Consider the following 24,119-nt stretch of genomic DNA (forward strand, 5'->3'; position numbering starts at 1 on the left):
GGCCATAATAAAAACAGTAAACTATGAAATGCTGTTAAGCATATAGAGAAATGGCCATATATTGCTGATGGGAATTTAAAACAGAACAGCTACTCTGGAAAGCACCTCGACAGTGTCTTTTTTTTTTTTTTTTTTTTTTTTTTTTAATTTTAGAGAGAGAGAGAAAACTCCATGTAGAGCATGGTGTCTGACTGTGAGGTGGTGGGAGTCCATCCCAGGACCCTAGGATCATGACCAGAGCTGAAACCAAGAGTCTGATGATGCCTAACCGACGGAGCCACCCAGGCATGCCTTGACAGTTTCTTAAAAACAAACACACACACAAAAACTAAAACTGAATGTCAACTATCATAAAACCTAGCAGTTGCATTCCTGGGCACTTATGCCAGAGAATGAAGACTTATGTTCACATAAGTCTGTTTCATGAATGTTTCTAGCGCCTTCATTCATAATAGCCAACCAGGTAATACAATAAAGTGGACTGCTTCCTAATACAACCCAGGTAACCTTCAACAGTTGAATGGTTAAGTAAACTTTGGTAAATCACACAAGTCACACAGTAAAAGCAGGAAGAGTCAGAATTCTAACCTAGGTAATCTGACCCCAAAGTCCTTCTCTAGACTAAAGTACTGTATTACCTCTTGCCACTCTATAGGCCACATGCTGTCTCTTGACCCTTCAGGGTTGCTGTGGGATTTTTAAAAAAAATTTGAGGGAAGCACAGTGATACTTCTTGGACATTCTACAGACTCAGGGTGGTTCAACACTTCCGCATTGCACCACACATTTCTCTTGATGGCTAGATTTTCAGGGGTGCTGTGAAAAAAAGAAAATGTCACAGAAAAACCAATATAGAACAAGAAATGAAGGTGACAGTGTCCAGTTCCAAGGTTTGAGAAATTGTGCAATGACCAACAGGTACACACACCCCATTAATAAGTCATTATGGTGATACGATGTAAAATATTTTTTCAATGTATTTTTATTACTTCTACAAATGGCTATTAAATTGTTAGGAAATAGGGGCGCCTGGGTGGCTCAGTGGGTTATAGCCTCTGTCTTCGGCTCAGGTCATGACCCCAGAGTCCTGGGATCAAGCCCCGCATCATGCTCTCTGCTCAGCAGGGAGCCTGCTTCCCTCTCTCTCTATGCCTGCCTCTCAGCCTACTTGTGATCTCGGTCTGACAAATAAATAAATAAAATCTTTAAAAAAATTGTTAGTAAATAAATATGTGTTAAGTTGTTTGGACCAGCTACATAATAAATAGGACTTTAGGTGTTTCTTTTGCCCTGGTGGGGGTGTTATGAAAACTGGGAAAGTTTGGGAACTTCTAGAAGCATACCCCTGCAGGTGTAGGGAAAAGAATATAGAATTTATTTGGCATGAGATAGGAAATCAGTAATGGAGTGTTCTTATTATAGCAATCTAAGGTGACAGTGACTTCACAGTAATTCTCAGGGGAGTGTTTGATTTGAATCGAACTTGGGAAGGATGGGAGTAACCAAAAGGTGTTCATCCCAGCAGATCCAAAGTGTGATGACATGTGGGAGCTAGACTGATAGAGATACCTGGATATCTCGTGTTTCTAAAATTAAGTCATATAGCTAGATGTCTTAAAATGATGACCTAGGTAAAATATATCCCTGATTTGTTAAAAATGACACCTATCTCATAGTTCTATTGTGAAGCTTAAATGAGTAAAGCTAAAGAAAACAGTGCCTGACACATACCAAGCAATCAGTGGATGTTGAATATTGTTAATAATTATTAAGTTTTTCATCATCATCATCATCATCACCACCACCACCGCTCTTAACCTCTGAAGGAGGCATATCCCACAAGCACAGCAGAATTCTTAACCCACTGTAAAAAATGGGAAGATTATTTCTAAGTTTTTTGGCAGGTTAAGAAGTCTGGGATCAGCTGGGCCTCCAGTGCTTTTTTGTAGGCTCTTCCTTAGTTGACTTGAACCCTGGAAGGATTCCCTCACATATTCTTTGAACCAGGATTTTACAAAACACTGATCTGATAAACATTTCCTAACCTCTTTAGGTCCTAGTTCTATACCTATTTGAAACAACCTCTAGGGCAGCTCTGGGGACAAATTGCATTTTTCCTTGCATTTATCTGATGGATTTAAGTTTTACTTCTCTTACCTGTCTTGGTATTAATGACAAGGCTGCATTTTCTTGATATTTTTTGGCATAAATCAAGATGTTAGTCCATAAATTTTAATCCATAAATTTTACTGGAACAATCACCCCTTAATGGCATTAATAAAGTAGTAAGTTGTGTTATTAAGTGATTTGTTTTAAGTGATTTCTTTCACTTTATAAAGAATTTTAACATTATTTTCATTATCATGGTATTTTCCCAAGGACTAGACAGGGCTCTCAGACAGTATCTTCATTTCATGGATGAAGAAATGGAGATCCGAAAGACATGACTCATCCAGGATTACGCAGCTATGTTGTGACCAATCCATCCCTAGAATCACAAATTTTCTAATTTCCTATTTAGTGCTTTTTTATGGATCCTGTACACTGCAACCTCTTGCCTCACACCCTAAAATGGGGACCAGAACATGGGATGACTCAGAACTCCCAAGGTTTATTCTCGGTCCCATCTTCTTCTTCTTTTTTAAATTTTTTTTTAAAGATTTTATTTATTTATTTGATAGAGCGAGATCACAAGTAGGCAGAGAGGCAGGTGGAGAGAGGGGAGGGGGAAGCAGTCTTCCCACGGAGCAGAGAGCCTGATGTGGAGCTCCTTCCTGGGACCCGGAGATCATGACCTGAGCTAAAGACAGAGGCTTAACCCACTGAGCCACCCAGGCGCCCCTCAGTCCCATCTTCTAGCCTTGGGAAAATCATTTAACTTCACTGAATCTATGTTTCTTCATCTGTGAGATAAAATAATAATATAATATTACTAGACTTTTCCTGGGGGGTTGTTATAATGAGTGTTGGAACCAAGATTCAAATCCAGATGGTCTCGAGTTTGTGCTCTTAACTACTAGTTAAACTGTCTCCTCATTAAGGGATAAAGTAAAATTTAAGGGTATCAGTCGTGTAGCAAGCTAGATGTATTTGGGATGTAGTGACTATATCAGCTATCACTTCCAATTTAACTCAATCTTCTAAAGCAACTCAAGGCTTCAGAGCTGTGGAGAATCGGGTTAAGCTAAATGTTCACTGTTTAAATGACCTGTGTTGTCATTCAAAATGTAGATACAACATTGGAGGAAAAAAGGCTAAGATTTTTTGAAACTTTTTTTTTTTTCTAAAGTATTTTTTCAAGAGTATCAGAAAATTCTGTTTTGTTTTTGTTTTTGTTTTTTCCTTACAGCACTGGGAGGTATTCAGAAAGGTAACAGAAGTTTTCATTTTAGTTCCTGCACTTCTTGGTCTCAAAGGGAACTTGGAAATGACATTGGCATCCAGATTATCCACTGCAGTAAGTTTGTTTTCCCACCTCTAAGTATGTGTATTACCTATACTGTTTCTGAGAAGGAGAACTTGTATCAGGAAAGGTTTTTTTTCCCCCTCTGTCTGATAAATTTCTGGACCTCAGGGATATGCTAAGTAGTAATGGCTGTTAATATCCCAAAAGTTCTCTAGGTTGGCTAATTTGTGAATTATAGGCTCTCCTTTATCCCGAGAAGGAGTATACTTGCCTCATTTTACTCCAGGGCATTCTAGCAGTTATCAGTGCTTAAGACATGGGACAGTTTAGATATTGAGATTCTTTATGGTTCAGTGTTTGGTTGACTGGTATTTAAACCTTTTGTGGTTATAAAAGTAATACATGCTTATAGCAAAAACTGAAGAAAAGAGAAAAAATTATGAAGAAGAAAATTTAAAACCACTCCAAATTCTTCACCTAGATATAATCATATATTAATATTTTTGGTATAGATCTTTCTATCTATATCTATATAGATAGCCATCTGTACTTGGCTATCTATACTTACAGATAGGCATAAGGTAGATAGCATATACCCTCTTAAAATCTGTGATAATCAATTTGAAGATATACCATGATCATCTTTCTATATCAATATAGACCTGTGCCATTATTTTTATTGGCTTTGTACTTTTCCCTTACATAGCTCTCCCATAATTCAGTCTGTAATCTATTATTAGATATAGCCTCATTCTAATGTTTTGCTATATAAACAATATTATAATGAATACTTTTATACATAGAGTTCCGTATTCTTTTATTTCTTTGGGGCATATTCTAGGATTGTAACTGTTCAGGAAAAGAATGCATTCTTTTTTTTTTTTTTAAAGATTTTATTTATTTATTTGAGACAGCATGAGAGAGAGCAAGCATGAGCAGGGGGAGTGGGAGAGGGAGAAGCAGACTCCTTACTGAGCAGGAAGCCGATGTGGAGCTCAATCCCAGGACACTGGGATCATGACCTGAGCTGAAGGCAGCCGCTTAACTGACTGAGCCACCCAGGTGCCCCCCAAAAATGCATTCTTTTAAAGCTTTGCTAGATATGCTAAATTGTCATCTAGGAAGGTTTTTAAAACCAAAGCCTCTACAGGGCTCTGAGTTATTTTTAGAAGCCCAAAGGACATTGTTCGCTCACTCTAGCATTTGTTGGGGGTTCCCCATTGTGAAACCAAATCATGCTGCTACAATGTTCACAATAGCCAGACTGTGGAAAGAACCTAGATGTCCATTAACAGGTGAGTAGATAAAGAAGATGTAGCATATTGGGGCACCTGGGTGGCTTAGTGGGTTGAGCCTCTGCCTTTAGCTCAGGTCATGATCTCAGGGGCCTGGGATCGAGCCCCGCATCAGGCTCTCTGCTCAGCGAGGAGCCTGCTTCCTCCTCTCTCTCTCTGCCTGCCTCTCTGCCTACTTATGATCTCTCTCCTCTCTCTCTGTCAAATGAATAAATAAAATCTTAAAAAAAAAAGAAGATGTGGTGTATATATATACAATGGAATACTATGCAGCCATCAAAAGAAATGAAATCTTGCCTTTTATGATGCTGTGGATGGAACTAGAGGGTATTATGCAGAGCAAAATAAGTCAATCAGAGAAAGATAATTATCATATGATCTCCCTGATAGGAGGAAGTTGAGAGGCAGAGTGGGAGGTTTGGGGGGTAGGGAAGGAAAAAAATGAAATAAGATGTGATCCGGAGGGAGACAAACCATAAGAGACTCTTAATCTCACAAAACAAACTGAGGGTTGCTGGGGGAAGGGGGGTAGGGAGAGCGTGGCTGGGTTATGGACATTGGGGAGGGTATGTGCTATGGTGAGTGTTGTGAAATGTGTAAGCCTGATGATTCACAGACCTGTACCCTAAGTCAAATAATACATTATATGTTAATAAAAAATAAAAATAAAAAATCATGCCGCTAGTGGGGTTAACTTCAGGGAACCATCTACCCAATTAAATGTTAGTCAAAAATTAAGCTGTCAGAGGTTATTACTAATTACAGTGCATTTAGTATGTGAAGTTAAGTTTTTTTGTTTGCTTAAAGGTGCTACAGTGAATGAGTCCGTCTATGGGGGGGGGAATTTGCATATCAAAAGGTAACCAAGAAACTGAACAGCTGTGTTGGTGATAGATACAGATGGAAATTCATTACTTTTTGGTGTCATGGAACCCAGTTACATTGCTCCATTGTTAAACTTTTAGATCCAAGGTTTAAAGACCAGGTTTTCTCAAGCAATCCTATGAAGCCATTAAGTCCATATAAGAATATTTTTTAAAAATATGTTAGGACAGCAATCTTAGACTTACCTGAAAGTATTTAGAAAGCACCATCAAACAATGTACTAAACTTCAGTTTACGGAACTACTTCAATGAAATTTTATTGTCACCATCAACCAAATCTCCAAACCTAAGAATTAAAGAGGAGATTTCAAATTTTCATCAATTATTATGTGAGAGGAAAGAAAGTCCAGTAATTGGGTAACACCATCGTTCTTAGAAGTATCTAAATTGGTAAAACTAGCCCAAACCAATCTTGATTCTCTAACGACTTTGTTTTAAAGTGGGCATCTGTATAGTATTACAGATAGAAAGTATAGTGACTATAGGATCAACCTAGTAACTCTCAGTGCTAAGAAATAATCTCTAAAAAATGTAATACTAAGATGGTAATACAGTTTTTTAAAAATTTGATTAAGTTTCACACTCTAATATCTCAGAAGATATTCATCATATATTCATTATATAATGGTGACATTTGGCGTCACCTGAATATTGATTTTCCCACTTGGTGTTCCACCAGAATGTTTGTCCATTATACCGCTAGCTTTTATCTTTAAAAAAAAAAAAACAAAACACCCTTTTATGTGGCTTTACTGATGTTTTCAGGGTTTGTGAAATCATATACCTGCATTCCATGTACCGTCTTTTTTCCCCAGTGATCTGCATTTGCATTATGCTTTCAGAACTGGTGGGTCAGGAAGGTAAAACTCAATCCAGGAGGTTTATGGCCAGGGAGGGGAATAAGGAAAAGGTCTTGAAAAACAAAACGGGCAACATTTAAAGGAAAAGGAAGTTACTGGAATGAGAATTAAAAGGTAGCTTTAGTGTCATTTTGTTGGAAAATGAACTTTGTCCTGATAAATATAGTTAAGCATACAAGCTTTTAAGCAACTGGATAACTCTGCCCGGAAAACTGAAATTTTGGCTAGCTTATCTCAGAGAAAATATTTCGAAAAGGAACATTCTTGAGCATTCTCCAGTATTTGTTTAGATTCAAATAAGAAATGGAACAGACCACTCCATTTTGAAATAGGCTCTGCTGTAGGGAAGCCAGGTAGTAAGGGATATGCTACAAATTAATTTGCTTATATTACCATTAACACTGAATAAAGGTGAATTTAATCTTAATGTTTTAATTTGAACTTTATGTGTTGTGGCATTTATATTTTATGGTAGATATTTCCATCAAATGTCTGGTTACCTTTATTTGTTCATATTTAAGAGAGGGCAGCTCCAAAGCTGATTAGAAGCAAAGCTCACAAGAGGATAGGATAACCAAGGTCGTGACTGCAGAGTGAGCTAGCTGGGCCTCTCTTTGGGAGGTGGAGGTGGAGTTGATGTCTTCGATAGATCGAGAATTTCCTCCCTGATAATAAGATATGTGAGTCACACACTGAAGAAATTACCTAGATCTCTAAGCAATGAAGACACCATAAACTAGATGAATATACTATGTTTTCATGGCTTGATGCCAAGATTTATTACTTTTCTATCTACTAATTTGTTTCCTTTTTATTTTTTGAGGCTATTTAAGATGGGCACAGCTCACTCAATGTCAAAGGCCAGAGGCAGGAATGCTGTTGATTTGATAGATCAATGATTCTCAACAAGCGGTCTCTGATAAGCACTTGTTAGAATGCAAATTCTCAGCTCCACCCCAAAGCTACTGAATCTGAAACTCTGGGCGTGTGGCTCAGCAATCTGTAATTTAACCGACTGTTCTTATGTACGTCAGAGCTTGAGACCCACTGTGTTAAATGAACAACCTGGAGGCCCCTGGAGGGGGGACCCAGTGAGAGAAAGGGAAAAGAACAGGGCGCGAGATCACATGGTGAACCTTTGTAAGGACTTTGTCTGTTGTGGGAAATGGAAAGCCATTGGAAGATTTTGAACAGAGGAGTGCTGTGATCTGATAGATATCTTTTAACAGATTATTTTGACTGTTGTGTTGAGACAGAGGTACAGAGGGCCAAAGACTAAAGCAGAGAGACAAGTCTGTTGCAGTAATACAGGCTAGAGGTGATGCTAGCTTGGGTCAAGGTGGTAGCAGTGGATATAGTGAGACATAATTGGGATCTTCAGATCTTCACATCATCTTCAGAAAGAGATGACGTGATTGCCTGATGGATTAGGAGTAGTCATTTGAAACTTTCTCAAGATTCGAGAGAGATCAAAGTAAACAAATTAGTAGATGGAAAACTAGTAACTCGTGGTATTAAGCTATGATAACCTACTATATTCACCTAGTGTATGATATTTTCATGCTTAGACAATTTGATCTCAAGTTTGCTAGGTGAAGTACTACCATAATGCTTACAGAGTGCTAGGGAATCATAGCCAGCTATTTTCTAATTCTGATACTGTATCAACTATTAAAGCAACTCGAGGTTAAAGACTTCTTTTTTTTTTTAGAGGAGGGGAAAGAAACCAGAGAGAGGAAGAGAGGGGTCAGAGAGGGGCAGAGGAAGAGGTTTGAAAAAGACAGACTCTCAAGCAAACTCCCTGCTGAGTGCAGAGCCCGACTTTGGGCTCAATCCCACAATCCTGAGATCCTGAGATCATGACGTGAGCTGAAATCAAAACGGATGCTTAACTACCAACTGAGCCAGGCAGGCAGCCCCTAGGTTAGCAACTTCTTCCTAGCAAAGCCCCCAGAGCCTCCCCTTCCTTATACTCTTCACTGACTGTCTCTGCTTGAGATTTTTTTGTTACCCTCGACGTTGAGACTGCATGCTGTCTTCCTTCCACTCTTCTATGACTTCCTCTTAGTCGATTCTTTTGGTTTCTTTTTCTTTGCTTATCTTGATCTGAGGTTTGCCTGAACCATTAGTACCTTATTTTCATGTTCTCTGTCAATAATTTCATATAGCTCACTACTGCTTGCACGTTGCTAATTGCTAACTCTTAGATATACTCTACCTGTGCTTTTGTATTTCTTACCAATCATCCCCTCCCTTCTATCAGGTTAATGTCTAGATTGTCAGTTTAACCTATGAAATCCCTCTCCCCTTCCTCTTATGCCCCACCTGCCACTACCTTAATTTAGTTGTCTGTGTCTTCATTTGGGACTGCTGTGGCAGATTCCTGCCTGAACTCCCTGGTTCCAGGGGTAAAAGGCCAATGAGTATAATTTTTTTTCTAACTTAAAACAAGTACTGTTCGAAAGTCAGCCTTTTCATCTATAGTCAAAAAATAATTCTTTTGAATTTTATGACTTTCCTATGTAGTATTTATTTTCACTTGTAAAAGTAGGAGTAAAAATTATTATAGCTATAGAAGACCAGGCTATGATTACTTTAATCTTTTTGCTCCATTAAAGAGTCTTTTCTCATTTGTATGATTGTCTGCAGGAGAATCAGGGTAAATGAGTTTATAGGATTTATAAGGAATGCTTTGGTTAAGTATATAGAGAAATTAAGACATGAAATATCAGATACAGGCTACTCACTCAATCATTGAAGGACAGTTGTCTTTAAAACTTACTATTCTAGGGACCACTGGGTTGCTCAGTGGTGTAAAGCCTCTGCCTTCAGCTCAGGTCATGATCCCAGGGTCTTGGGATCGAGCCCCACATTGGGTTCTCTGCTCAGCAAGGAGCCTGCTTCCTCCTCTCTCTCTCTCTCTGCCTGCCTCTCTGCCTACTTGTGATATCTGTCTGTCAAGTTAATAAATAAGTAAAACCTTTTTTTAAAAAACAACTTATTATTCTATAAAGGTAAAGGTTAAATGTTCCCAGATAAAAAGATACTTCAATAAGAAGGTTTCCTGTTTTAACAAGGGAGATTTAATAATGAATTCAAATCAGCTTTATCTTGCCCTCTTACTAGAGTCAAAATTTATCTCTAGCTTATAATGATTAACTTCAAAATTTTTTCCTGGATTTTAACCTTTTCAATAGTAGATATATATTATGGTAGATAATTGTTGTATATATATTTCAGTAGTATATAATTGGAAAAGAATCCAAGTACAGTGATTCTATAAATTGTTGGGGTTAAGTTCTGGATGCTAAATATAAAAGAGTCAAAAATGGCATCCTCTGGGGCGCCTGGGTGGCTCAGTGGGTTGGGCCACTGCCTTCGGCTTGGGTCATGATCTCAGGGTCCTGCGATCGAGTCCGATCGAGTCCCACGCCGGGCTCTCTGCTCGGCGGGGAGCCTCCCTGCCTCTCTGCCTACTTGTGATCTCTGCCTGTCAAATAAATAAATAAAATCTTTTTTTTTTTTTTTTTAAGATTTTTTTTTTTTTTTAATTTATTTAGTCAGAGAGAGAGAGCGAGAGCGAGCACAGGCAGACAGAGTGGCAGGCAGAGTCAGAGAGAGAAGCAGGCTCCCCATGGAGCAAGGAGCCCAATGTGGGACTCGATCCCAGGACGCCGGGATCATGACCTGAGCTGAAGGCAGCTGCTTAACCAACTGAGCCACCCAGGCGTCCCAATAAATAAAATCTTTCTTTAAAAAAAATGGCATCCTCTGTCCTAAAGACAACATATTTTTAAAGCCTATAAATCTATTTTCCAGGAGCAAATTACCTAACACAGTTTGATTAACATTTCCACTTTAGCCAAAACTGATTTTTGTTGCTTCAAATGTCTTCTCAGAGAACTCTTGATTCTCTGAAATTATTTTGTAACATCCTACCTTTTTAATTCACTAATTCAAAAAATATTTCCAAACCCTTACAGTATGCCAAGTGCTCTTATGTGCTAGGGAATCAGCAATAAATAAAACAGAAAATGTTCCTGCCTTCATTGAGCTTAACGTTCCAGTAGAGGGATGTGAAAAACTGGGCAAAACCTTTTCCTAATAATTTTAAGTTACACTTCTAGTTCACATTGTAGAACTTCTAAAATAAAGAAAAATTAAACCCCAAGTAATAATATTAGTTACTATGGCATAATTTTGATATAGTTACAATCTCAGTATTGTTTCCTAAACTTGGCACAATTCTAAATTTTACCAGTTCTTGTCTGATTGTTAGATACAAATGAAACCACACATTCCTCTTAGTTCTTAATTTTAGAGTATGTTTCTTATGCTATAAATACCAACCCATAGCCATAGCTTTGCAGAGTGGAACTACTTAATGTTTAATCTAAAACTGTTTCAGGCATCTAGATTTTTAACTCGCCCCTTTCTTTGAAGCTTTACTGCAGTGTAATTGACACAGATTGACGACTAAAATTCGAAGTCCACAGTTTGTTGAGTTTTCATACATGGGATGCACGTGTGAAACTCAAAACCAAGATTATGAGTATAGACATCACCCCTGTACATTCATAAAGGCTTTAGAGTATGTGTATGTGTGTATGTTTGTATGCATTTTGCCATGTTACGTTTTATAAAATTTTTCAAGCAGGTAAAAATATGTATAATAAAGTTTCTAATTCCAGTTAATGGCAGAATGAAGTAACGAGTGAACCTTTCCAAAGTTTAACAATTAGAGAACCTATACAAACTGAAGGCAATAGAAATTGATCAAAAACAGGTAGAAACTGAGTTCACCCTTAAAAGACCATGTCTATAATGAGTAAGGATTGCAAAGTTTGTAGCTTTTTTCCCCAAGGCAGTTTCCCCAATCCCTGGACCTCATGTGGCAGAAAACCCACAGTTTTACAAGTCTGAGGTGACAGAGGTCAGGGAGTCTGACAAAAAATAAAACCAAAAACCAAAAAAACAAAACCAAAAAACTAGACGGAAACATGAGAGGGGCCTATACTTGATAGACAAATACACTGGCTAAGATTTGTGAGTTTTTTGCCTTTTCTTTTTTTTTTTGACCAGTTGCCTTTTGTGACTTGTTCATAGGTATAGTGGCAAAAAGTGGAAGTTTTATTGTCTTGAGTTATTAGATAACAGAGCTTGGAGCTGACAGCAGGTAGAGATTTATGGAGAAATCCCAATAGTAAGAGAAGAGTAGAAAGCAAGAGCCCCCAAATCTGGGTATAAGTTCTGCTCAGATCTTTGGCTGTCCATCAAACTTAGGTGTGGGGGTGATCCCCAAATGCCTAGGCTACAAAGCAATAGTTCCTAGCTGAAAGAACCAGCTTTACTAGAAGCAAAGATATGAACTACTTTATACTGTGAGAAGACAAGAGTCTGTAGTGTGAGTCTAGGGGAATTAATGGCCTATTGAAAGGGAAATCCAGTAATGCTTAGAAGAACATAACATCATCGGAATCATTGTTATGCATTATTATGCTGCCTAGTTTTTAACCGGAAATTATTAGATGTAGCAAGAAACAAAAAATTGTGATTCATATTTAAGAATAGTGAGATTCGGGGCACCTGGGTGGCTCAGTGGGTTAAAGCTTCTGCCTTCGGCTCAGGTCATGGTCTCAGGGTCCTGGGATCAAGCCCTGCATTGGGTTCTCTGCTCGGAGGGGAGCCTGCTTCCTCCCCTCTCTCCGCCTGCCTCTCTGCCTACTTGTGATCTTTCTCTCTCTGTCAAATAAATAAATAGATTAAAAAAGAAGAAGAAGAAGAAAAGAATAGTGAGATTCATACTCAATCAATGGAAAGTGACTCAGAGTAGGCCTAGATAGGGTACCTGGGTGGCTCAGTGGGTTAAGCCTCTATCTTCAGCCCAGGTCATGATTTCAGGGTCCTGGGATTGAGCCCCGCATTGGCCTCTCTGCTCAGTGGGGAGCCTGCTTCCCCCTTTCTCTCTGCCTGCCTCTCTGCCTACTTGTGATCTCTCTCTCTGTCTGTCTGTCAAATAAACAGATAAAATCTTAAAAAAAAAAGTAGGCCCAGATGTTGGATTTAGCAGAATCTTTCGAAGCATCTAGTGTAAATATGTTCAAAGAACTAAAGGAAAAAATGTTCAAAGAATTAAACAAATATGTTAATGAGTGCCCAGACAGGGAATCTTAAGAAAGAAATCATAGGCAAAAAGCTAAGACTGTTTCCTTTTCTAGTTGCCAAATTTTTTAATTTACCAATTATGTGTTTTTAAATACAGTTTCTGATTACAGCAGTTCCACACGTTCAGCGCTAAAAATTTGAACAATCCACTAATGAACAAAGAAGAAAATAAAAATTATCCACAAGCCCATCATTCAGAAATAACAATGGTTAACATTTAGGTTTATTTTTTTATATGCCCTTTTTGGGAAGCACATATTTAATATATATATATATTTTTAAAGACTTTATTTATTAGAGGGAGAGCTCAATCCGAGGGGGAAGGGCAAATGGAGAGGGAGAAGCAGACTCCCTGCTGAGCAGGGAGCCCAAAGCAGCAGAACTCAGGACCCTGGGATCGTGACCCAAACCAAAGGCAGATGCTTAAGCGACTGAGCCACGCAGGCACCCATATATATGTATACATATTTTAAGACTAATACTTCAGTGGAGATTTTCAGTACCCTTGTTTCAAGTATTTACATACTAAATGTGTTTTTCCAGATCAATTATAGTATTTGTAAATCTATAATTTCAAGATCATTCTAACCCACTTTTATCTCTAGTCCCAATAAATATATTTTTTAAAGATTTTATTTATTTATTTGACAGACAGTGATCACAAGTAGGCAGAGAGGCAGGTAGAGAGAGAGGAAGGGAAGCAGACAGACGCTCATTCTTGTTCCTCTCTACTCTGAAAAAGTTTGGTTGTTCATATTAATCCTAGGCCACTGAACAGTATGGTAGGGAAGCCCAATTTTTGGTTCAGTTTTTATGATACAGAGGCAACAAAGGTCAATTTTCTGTATCCTGCCAAACTGCTACTTCCACCCATACCGTAAGTATTTTCCCTAAGTAGTTAAATTTGGATTGGCACTTCTCCTTTCTTTTTTTTTTAAATCCTTGCTTCTAGGGGCACCTGGGTGGTTCAGTGGGTTAAAGCCTCTGTCTTTGGCTCCGGTCAGGATCCCAGGGTCCTGGGATTGAGCCCCGCATTGGGCTCTCTGCTTGACAGGGAGCCTGCTTCCTCCTCTCTCTCTACCTGCCTCTCTGCCTACTTGTGATCTCTGTCTGTCAAACAAATAAATAAAATATTTAAAAAAATAAAATAAAATCCTTGCTTCTAAAAATCTTTGCTTTATTTTTTAAAAAAGTGATTATTATTTGTGAATATATTCTACTTTGTGTTTATTTCACATAATACATTGTGATTTCACACTATAAATTATATTTCATAAATGCGAAATATGTTTTATTTCCCATCCTACACTAACTTCCTATTTCTTATTCATGATAGACTAAAAGGACTCTAGATTCAGAGACATAGAGATCTGGAAGGGACTTAGAAATTGCGATCTTCATCAGTTATAAAACAGATTGATGGAATAGTGTGACGTTGTTCTGTCAGTATGGGTTTGGTCAGTAGAACCGCCATGGTAAATATTGTGGCAATAAGGAATTTGATACAACAATTTGGGCTTACACAAATGTGGGAGAAGTAAAGATCTGTGATGGCGGGGGGCGGGGGAGTCAGAGAAATAGCCTGAGACACTGGAGCAGGGAAAGAAAGACATGGGTGCATTGCAGTGTAGACCTCTGGATGCCTACTGTGTCTGACTACCAAGACCTTACAGAAATAATGGCCTCTCCTTTGCTTCTGCCTTCCAAATCTTACGCAAGGTCCTGTCACTGGCAGACTGTAACCTGCAGCTTAAGGAAGAGGATTTTGAGGAAGGTGGTTCCAGGCTTTAGAAGGGACTAGTGGCAATAGTACCAAGTGACTGGCACTGTAGCATACCTAATTCATAGCATTTATTCATTCTGTGACTCACCTTTCTTGACTTCCTAGACCTTCCTATATGTGTGATTCACCTCTACAGATCACCTTTCCAGATCATCAAGCAGTCCTGGGCTCTTGACATCTTACACTGTTTCATGGAATCATTTTAGATTGCTTCCTATAGACCTCTTCCTAAAAGTTATTAAAGATAACACTAATTTCTCTCTTGCCTATTTCTTTTCTTTTCTTTTTTTTTTTTTAAGATTTATTTATTTATTTATTTATTTGGCAGACAGAGATCACAAGTAGACAGAAAGGCAGGCAGAGAGAGAAGCAGGCTTCCTGCTGAGTAGAGAGCCCGTTGTGGGACTCGATCTCAGGACCCTAAGATCATGACCTGAGCTGAAGGCAGTGGCTTAACCCACTGAACCACCCAGGCACCCTCTCTCATGCCTATTTCTTGAACATGAAACCTTTAAACGTTGCTTATACCTTATTACTGAGGCAAAGACTGAGGTTGTTGGAGCTACATTCACAACTTTCATGAATAATGTAGATTTCCCAGCTTAGGGAAGAAATCTGTAAATAAAGACAGCATGAATAATTATACTGAAAAACTGAAAAATCTTAATATTTGCATTGCTGGGTACTTTGAGTCTAGAGCCCAGAGGGAGCCCAGAGGGAGGTTCGAGAATTCTGTTTTCCAAATCAATAATGGGAATGTTGACGGGAATGTTGACGTAGCACTTAATCTGCTGGCTTGAAGCCAGTGAGCTAAACTCTAGTCTGTCCATAAACTATCCACAAATAACAACCCTTACATATCTCTCACTTCTCCCGTTCACCTGTCTTCCATGACCAAACAGATGATGAATAATTGAAATGCAGCTCAGTATGTTATTTTATTAATAAAGATCGTTCACTGCTTTCCAAATCATTGCATTAGAAAAACTCGACAGATTTGGGTATACATGTTTTGAATCCTAAATGGTTGAAAAGTGACGATTTTGCTTATGGAGCAATTGAATAATTTTTCAGGGAGTATTCTTCCATTTAGCAGAAAGATGTATAAATTTTAATATTGAGGTACATGATCAAAATTTATCTGAACTGAATGAATTTTCTATTGCTAACAATTTTAGTCTTGACTCAAATATAAATTATGTACATATAAATGATTTGTTTAATCCTGTGTTTTCTGGTCAGTAATTCTTCAAATTACATTAGTTTCATGATATGGCATAAAATGCCAACAGCTCAAAATTGTGTAATTATTTATATTGGGTCTCAGTACACAAAATTTGGCATGTTAGGTTAACATTTGATGATGTTAATTGTAAACAGTGGACTGATTGGTTCACTAGTTCTTGAGAGCTAGTAATTAAATTAAAAAATATATTTTTCTAAACATCTTGGACAAGCTAAATGTGAGATACAGGACTGGTGGTGAATCCAGAATTATATTTAAAGTACAATGTGTGTTCATTAGATTTGCTAAAGAATTATCTTTGGCTTTAAGACTTCATATGCTTATTTAAACATTTAAACAGAGAAAGCATATAGATTAGTCAGTGATACATGATGAAAGTATCTATCTTAACAGGTAAATATTGGGAAGATGGATTCGCCCATTGAAAAGTGGAACCTCATAATTGGCAACTTGGCTTTAAAGCAGGTAAGTGATGCATGTGTTTGTTTACAGGTCTTGGGTTTATACATCTAGGGTTTTACTTGCAAGAGTGGAATAAATTTTAGCCCTCTTAACTTTACCAGTTAATTATTTCAGGGGATCCAAGACAATAACTTAGTACCCTGAAGAAATGATAGAATAAACAGATACTCATGACCTCTAAAAAATTTTTCTTTCTCTAGAAATTGGTCAGGTTCTTCCAAATATTGAAAAGTATATAAAATATATAAATTTTTTATCATGTGTTACAGAGCCAGAATTTGAGTATTTGAGTTAATATCTGTACAAATAAATATTTTGCACTTCAATTGCTTAGGTTCTGTTTTTTCTACTTTGATTTTTTTTTTAAAGTAAATCTTCAAACTGAACTTTTATATATTATAGTCATATGTTTATTTAAGAGTTTTTCTTAATTTGTTAATGTTACTAATGTTCATATAAATGAGCACATTAGATTGTCAGTTACATATACACTAAATCTTGGATTATATAGATTATCTATAGCTCCTTCTGATCTCAGGTAAATGTCTCTTCCTCCCTGCTTCTTCCTATTATGCCCAAGACACATGACCACAGCCTCCTAGTAACTCCCTAGCAAGTGGACTTAAGGGACACTCACTAATTTTAAGCTTAGCTCGATTAGGACATCATATTGAGAAACATGGCTGCAGAACAGTAATTTCATGTATTGCATTTCAAAGACATAGAAATAAAAGAATTTTTTGAATATGGGCTTTAAAAAAATATCTGTGTAGCTGCTTCTAAGATCACAGGGTTAGAAATAAGAAAGTCTGGGATTTAATCTCAGCTCTAACATTAACCAGCTGTATAAGCTTTGTTAATTTACTTAACTTTTCTGGGCTTCTTCATCCTCTTCTTTTAAATCACAGTATTGCTTTAGAGATGTCAATGTTCCTTTCCAGCTTCAAATTGTAGGAACCTACTCAGGGGAAATAAAATATTTAGCAAGTAGCCTACTATAAATTAATATATAAATTAAAATTTGGAAAATACATTCCATTTTATTCTTTAAATATTCTAAGCTCTTACCAGGTAATACAAGTGGCGATGTAAATTATTCATCACATCATTCTAAGACTTTCCATCCCAGCTTTTAATTTTTCCTTCCACTCTTCATCCGCCCCCTTCCCTTGTAATCCTCCTTCCCTGCAGATGGTCAGGATGGGAGCCAGAGATGGCTCTGGATTCTTCCACCACATGGACTGGCTTCAGAGAGTCTGTGAGCACCTAGAAATTCTTCTCAGTCTTGAGTGCATCTGTGTTTTCATAGAGAAAGGAATCTTTACAAAATTTTTGCCAGGCTGTCAGAGGAGTCCAGGACACCAATACAATGAAGAATTTGGAATTAGGTTCCCTTAGGGCTTCTTTAGTTCTCACATTTTACTTAATAGGATTCTATGAGTTCCCAGTGTTACTTTCTTTAGTCGCGGGGTTCCTTTGTGCCAACACTGTGGGAAGCACTTTTGTATTATGTAACTCATTTAAATCTCAATTTTCAAATTCAGTATTACTGTTGTTACTTTATAGGTCATGATTGTGTTATTCGCGAGGTTACTTTTTAATATCTCTACCATTTGCCTACCCACCCACCCACCAAGAGCTGGGGGAGAACAGGGGATAAATCTATTTTGATCACTGTGTGGCCCAAGACCAACCACCTTGTATAGCTTCTAAAGATTTTATGTTTACTTATTTGATAGAGAGCACAAGCTGAGGGCAGCAGGCAGAGGGAGAAGCAGGCTCCCCACCGAGCAAGGACCCGATGTGGGACTTGATACCAGGACTCTGGGATCATGACTTGAGCCAAAGGCAGGATTTCAACTGACAGAGCCACCCAGGTGCCCCTAGATTCTCAATAAATACTTGTTGAGTGAACTAATTTTAAATAACTTGCCACAAGATTGGGCAATATAGCCAGGAGGCAAACTCTTATTGTTGGATCACAAAACCCAATTTCTTACCAGCACTGCCTCTGGAGAGTCCAAGTTCAGTTGTAAGGATTGGGTACCTTTCAGTCTTCTTAGATGATCTGTGGGTTACACCATCAAAGTCACTTGGGATGCTTGATAAAAGCAGATTCCTGGACCCCATTCAGGACCCCAATGGCACCTGGTTATGACAGTTTGAGAACTCACTGCCTTTGGGAATATTAGTGCTGCCTTGGGGAATATGAGCGCTAAAATAGAGTAGCTTCTTCAAAAGGTTAACGATGCAGCTCAGGGACTGTGTGCACTGCTTTCTTCGGACTTTTGGAATACATATTTACACAATCAAGTAAAAACTGGTTTTTGAAATGAATAATTCAGTTGGACTTCCTGAAACAATTTTAGGTTCAAGCGACAGTGGTTGGTTTTCTAGCAGCTGTGGCGGCGGTTATCCTGGGCTGGATCCCGGAGGGGAAGTACTACCTCGACCATTCCATACTTCTGTGTTCCAGCAGTGTAGCCACTGCTTTCATTGCGTCTCTTCTACAAGGCAAGTAAATTTATAAATGTCTGCCCCACGGTCTTTCACTTTCAAATAATTTGTTTTCCATGTTGACTATTTTTATTAAAATGATGCTTGTTCATTGTAAGATCAACAGGGAAAATTTTTAAATTTTTATTTAAATTCCTGTTAGTTGACCTCAATGTAATATTAATTTCAGGTGTATAACACAGTGATGCAGCACTTCCATATATGACTCAGTGCTCATCAAGATGAGTGTACTCTTAATCCCCTTCATCTGTTTTCCCCAGTTCCCTCCGGGCACCTCCATTCTGGTAACTACAGGTTCTCTACCATTAAGAGTCTGTTTCTCAGTTTGCCTTTCTCTCTTTTTTCCGTATGCTCATTTGTTTGTCTCTTAAATTCCCTATATGAGTGAAATCATATGGTAATTTCTTCCTCTGACTTATATCACTTAGCATGGTACTTCCCATCTACATCATGGCAAGTGGCAAGATGTCATTCTTTTTATGGCTTAGTAATATTCCATTGTATATTGTCACATCGTCTTTATCTGTTACTCACTTGAGGGCCACTTGGGCTATTTCCATAGTTTGGCTATTGTAGATCATGCTATAAACACTGGGGGGCATGTATCACTTTGAATTAGTTTTTTTTTTTTTATTCTTAGGGTAAATAACCTAGTAGTGCAAATGCTAGACTGTAGGGGTAGGTAGTTCTATTTTTAACTTTTTGAGGAACCTCCATACTATTTTCTAGAGTGCCATATCAGTCTGCATTCCCACCAAGAGTGCAGGCAGAAGAGGAAATTTATCTATAAGCTTTTAAAGTGTCTTATTTCAGATACACTTATATATATTATATATAAGCCTTAGTAAGTATAGAACAGGCTTTATTTCTTTTTTCTTTATTAACATATAATGTATTATTAGCCCCAGGGGTACAGGTCTGTGAATTGTCAGGCTTACACACTTCATAACTCACCATAGCACATACCCTCCCCAGTGTCCATAACCTACGCCCCTCCTCCCAGCAACCCTCAGTTTGTTTTGTGAGATTAAGAGTCTCTTTTAGTTTGTCTCCCTCCCAATCCCATCTTGTTTCACTTTTTCCTTCCCTACCCCCTAAACCCCCAAGGTTGCCCCTCAAATTCCTCATATGATCATTGTCTTTCTCTGATTGACTTACTTTGCTCATCATAATACCCTCTAGTTTCATCCACATCATTGCAATTGGCAAGATTTCACTTCTTTTGATGGCTGCATAATATTCCATTATATATATGTACACCACATCTTCTTTATCCATTCCTCTGTTGATGGACATCTAGGTTCTTTCCATAGTTTGGCTATTATGGACATTGCTGCTATAAACATTCAGGTGCACGTGCCCCTTCAGATCACTACATTTATATCTTTAGGGTAAATACCCAGTAGTGTGATTGCTGGGTCATAGGGTAGCTCTATTTTCAACATTTTGAGGAACCTCCATGCTGTTTTCCAGAGTGGCTGCACCAGCTTGCATTCCCACAACAGTGTAGGAGGGTTCCCCTTTGCCTCCATCCTTACCAGCATCTGTCATTTCCTGACTTGTTAATTTTAGCCATTCTGACTGGTGTGAAGTGGTATCTCACTGTGGTTTCGACTTGTATTTCCCTGATGCTGAGTAATGGGGAGCACTTTTTCATGTGTCTGTTGGCCATCTGGATGTCTATTTTGCAGAAATGTCTGTTCATGTCCTCTGCCCATTTCTTGATTGGATTATTTGTCTTTGGGCGTTGAGTTTGATAAGTTCTTTATAGATTTTGGATACTAGCCCTTTATCTGATATGTCCTTGGCAAATACCTTCTCCAATTCTGTCAGTTGTCTTTTGGTTTTGTCCACTGTTTCCTTTGTTGTGCGAAAGCTTTTGATCTTGATGAAGTCCCAATAGTTCATTTCTGCCCTTGCTTCCCTTGCCTTTGGCGATGTTCCTAGAAGTTACTGTGGCTGAGGTTGAAGAGGTTGCTGCCTGTGTTCTCCTCAAGAATTTTGATGGATTCTTTTCTCACATTAAGGTCATTCACCCATTATGAGTCTGTTTTTGTGTGTGGTGTAAGGAAATCGTCCAGTTCATTTTTGTGCATGTGGCTGTCCAATTTTCCCAACACCATTTGTTGAAGAGACCATCTTTTTTCCATTGGACATTCTTTCCTGCTTTGTAGAAGATTAGTTGAACATAGAGTTGAGGGTCTATTTCTGGGCTCTATATTTAGTCCCATTGATCTATGTGTCTGTTTTGTGCCAGGACCATGCTGTCTTGATGATGACAGCTTTGTAATAGAGCTTGAAGTCTGGAATTGTGATGCCACCAACTTTGGCTTTCTTTTCAACATTCTTCTGGCTATTCAAGGTCTTTTCTGGTTCCATATAAATCTTGGGATTGTTTGTTCCATTTCTTTAAAAAAAAAATGGATGGTATTTTGATAGGGATTGCATTAAGCGTATAGATTGCTTTAGGTGGCATAAACATTGTCACAGTATTTGTTCTTCCAATCCATGAGCATGGAACATTTTTCCATTTCTTTGTGTCTTCCTCAGTTTCTTTCATGAATACTTTGTCATTTTCTGAGTACAGATTCTTTGCCTCTTTGGTTAGGTTTCTTCCTAGGTATCTTATACTTTGGCTGCAATTATAAATGGGATTGACTCCTTAATTTCTCTTTCTTCTGCCTTATTGTTGGTGTATAGAAATGCAACTGATTTCTGTGCATTGATTTTATATCCTGACACTTTACTGAATTCCTGTACAAGTTCTAGCAGATTTGGAGTGGAGTCTTTTGGGTTTTCCACATGAAGTATCATATTGTCTACAAAGAGCGATAGTTTGACTTCTTTTTTGCCGATTTGGATGCCTTTAATTTCTTTTTGTTGTCTGATTGCCAAGGCTAGAACTTCTAGCACTGTGTGGAATAGCAGTGGTGTTAATGGACATCCCTGCTTTCTTCCTGACCTTAGCAGAAAAGCTCTCAGTTTTTCCCTGTTGAGAACAATATGCGCTGTGGGTTCTTCATAGATGGCTTTGATGATATTGAGGTGTGTACCCTCTATCCTTACACTCCGAAGAGTTTTGATCAAGAAAGGAGGCTGTATTTTGTCAGATGCTTTTTCAGCATCTATTGAGAGTATCATATGGTTCTTGTTCTTTCTTTTATTCATGTATTGTATCACATTGATTGATTTGTGGATGTTAAACCAACCTTGCAGTCCTGGGATAAATCCCACTTGGTCCTGGTGAATAATCCTTTTAATGTACTGTTGGTTCCTATTGGCTAGTATTTTGGTGAGAATTTCCGCATCTGTGTTCATCAAGATATTGGTCTATAATTCTTTTTTGATGGGGTCTTTGTCTGGTTTTGGGATCAAGGTAATGCTGGCCTTATAAAATAAGTTTGGAAGTTTTCCTTCCATTTCTATTTTTTGGAACAGTTTCAGAAGAATCATATTAATTCTTCTCTAAATGTTTGGTAGAATTCCCCTGGGAAGCTGTCTGGCCCTGGGCTCTTGTTTGTCGGGAGATTTTTGATGACTGCTTCAATCTCCTTACTGGTTATGGGTCTGTTCGGGTTTCCTGTTTCTTCCTGGCTCAGTTTTGGTAGTTTATATGTCTCTAGGAATGCCTCCATGTCTTCTAGATTGTCAAATTTTCTGGCATATGGTTGCTCATAATATGTTCTTATAATTGTTTGTATTAGAACATGCTATCTGAAGTTGTCTCCTGGCCTTAGGTATTCTGGTAGAGTTCCCAGTGAGCTCGGGAAAAAAAATCTAGGTATTCACTAGTTTCTGTAAATTAAATTAGTTGAGAAACTCCTTTCTGGAAATCATGCAGAGGATTTACCCGTTTGTCATTTGAGTAACAAGGATTCTAGGAATTCCGAATTTCAAAAGCAGTCCCTGTGTTAAAATTTTTTAAAGTTTGAGATTAAAAAAAAATTTCTTCACTATTTCTGTGGCAATACAAATATAACCATATGCTCAACCCAGTATATTGCTGGCTATAGACTTTTAAAGAGCCAGAAGATTTAAAAACTTAACTACATTAGAATTTTTCATTTGGGATATCATTCGTTGTATTTATTTATTAAGAACTCAGCACTGGAGAACTAGTTTATTATGAAATCATAATGATAAAGACTTTGTTCTTTTTCTTATACAATTACCATCTTCTTACCCTTATATCACCAGCAAGGTGAAAAATAGAAAATTCTCATGTCAGGTGATTGTACAAGTGTTAAGGTAACTTTTTTGGTTAGGTTCTGGGAATTTAGGGTATCGTATTAAAATTAAGACTTGACTTCCAAAATATTTTCGAGCATTTTGTTTGGGTACTTAAATTATTTTAGGGGTAGTTTCTCGTCTCTGCATGGAATTACCAGAATTCAGGGGAGTTAACACTGGCCAAAGCAGGGTGAAGTTAAGTTACTGGGAAATTTTTTTTAAGACTTTATTTATTTGAGAGTGGTAGAGAGAGAGCACAAGTAGGCAGAGCAGCAGGCAGAGAAAGAGGGAGAAACAGGCTCTCTGCTGAGCAGGAAGCCCGATGCGAGGTTTGATTCCAGGGCCTTGGGATCATGACTCGAGCTGAAGGCAGTCACTTAACCAACTGAGCCACCCAGGCACCCCAAGCTACTAGGAAATTAATTTCTGGTAAAAAACAAAACAAACAAACAAACCCTAAAGCATTAGCTTCTTTCTCTTTAAGTTCATTTGGTTCTGTTTTTTTTTTTTTCTAATCTTATTTTCTTTAGAGAGGTTTAAAAATTTTTCGGTAAAAACTATTTTATTGTCCAGGATTTTCAAAATCATAAGAATCCAGACCTTTAAAATATATTTACTTAAGGTTCCTTACTTTGAATAATGTGTATTCTAATTTTATGAGAGCTTGACCTTTATATATGTATGCCACATCCTATTAACCACCTTTTGTAGGTGAGAAAACTGACCCAGGTAAGGTGACTTCTCTAGTTTCATCAACTGGGTTACATTAAATGAGAATTACAGGCTGTTTCCTGACTCCCAGCTCTTTCCACTGGTCCATGCTGGCAAAATATCTGTTTTCAGCTGAAAAGATACGGATGGCATTCTGTCCTAGGAGAACTTTCCATATCAGTCTTTAAATGTGCTGACTTTGAAAGAAGAATTCTGTAGGATTGCATCTTGATTATTACATAATGCATTTAAATTTTTTTTCTGCTATTGCATGTTTCCCCAATATTATGCAAAATGTGAGTCTGTAGATTGAAAATGTCTCCAGAATACAAGAAATGAGACATTGTTTGAAGCAACACGAAAATTCTACTTTTAATAATTTTGCCTTTATGGGTTGGTAGAAGACACGGGGCTAGAGTTACTTGCAAGTTCTGTGACCTGAACTTAAAACGTATTCCCAGGACCTCAGCTTTATTATCTATAAAATGAGTATGCTAGAATAAAATCATTTTGAGTCATTGTCAGTATAAAAATGCAGGGAGATTCTGTTGGATTTTTT

The 24,119-nt window shown here is 37.9% G+C and overlaps 1 protein-coding gene across 10 annotated transcripts in view; it reads left to right on the forward strand.

The window, feature by feature from the left end:
- SLC41A2 (solute carrier family 41 member 2) overlaps positions 1-24,119 on the forward strand; it is a 128,878-nt gene that overhangs the window by 39,997 nt on the left and 64,762 nt on the right. For 9 of the 10 annotated variants that reach the window (XM_059402202.1, XM_059402207.1, XM_059402203.1 and 6 more), the window contains 3 exons: positions 3,350-3,457; positions 16,034-16,105; positions 18,472-18,616. In XM_059402202.1, coding sequence (XP_059258185.1) covers positions 3,350-3,457; positions 16,034-16,105; positions 18,472-18,616 — 325 coding nt within the window. The remainder of the gene's footprint in view (positions 1-3,349; positions 3,458-16,033; positions 16,106-18,471; positions 18,617-24,119) is intronic. The other variant, XM_059402205.1, reaches the window with a different exon arrangement.

This window comes from Mustela nigripes, chromosome 6 (assembly GCF_022355385.1).
Source record: "Mustela nigripes isolate SB6536 chromosome 6, MUSNIG.SB6536, whole genome shotgun sequence".
NCBI classification, from domain to species: domain Eukaryota; kingdom Metazoa; phylum Chordata; class Mammalia; order Carnivora; family Mustelidae; genus Mustela; species Mustela nigripes.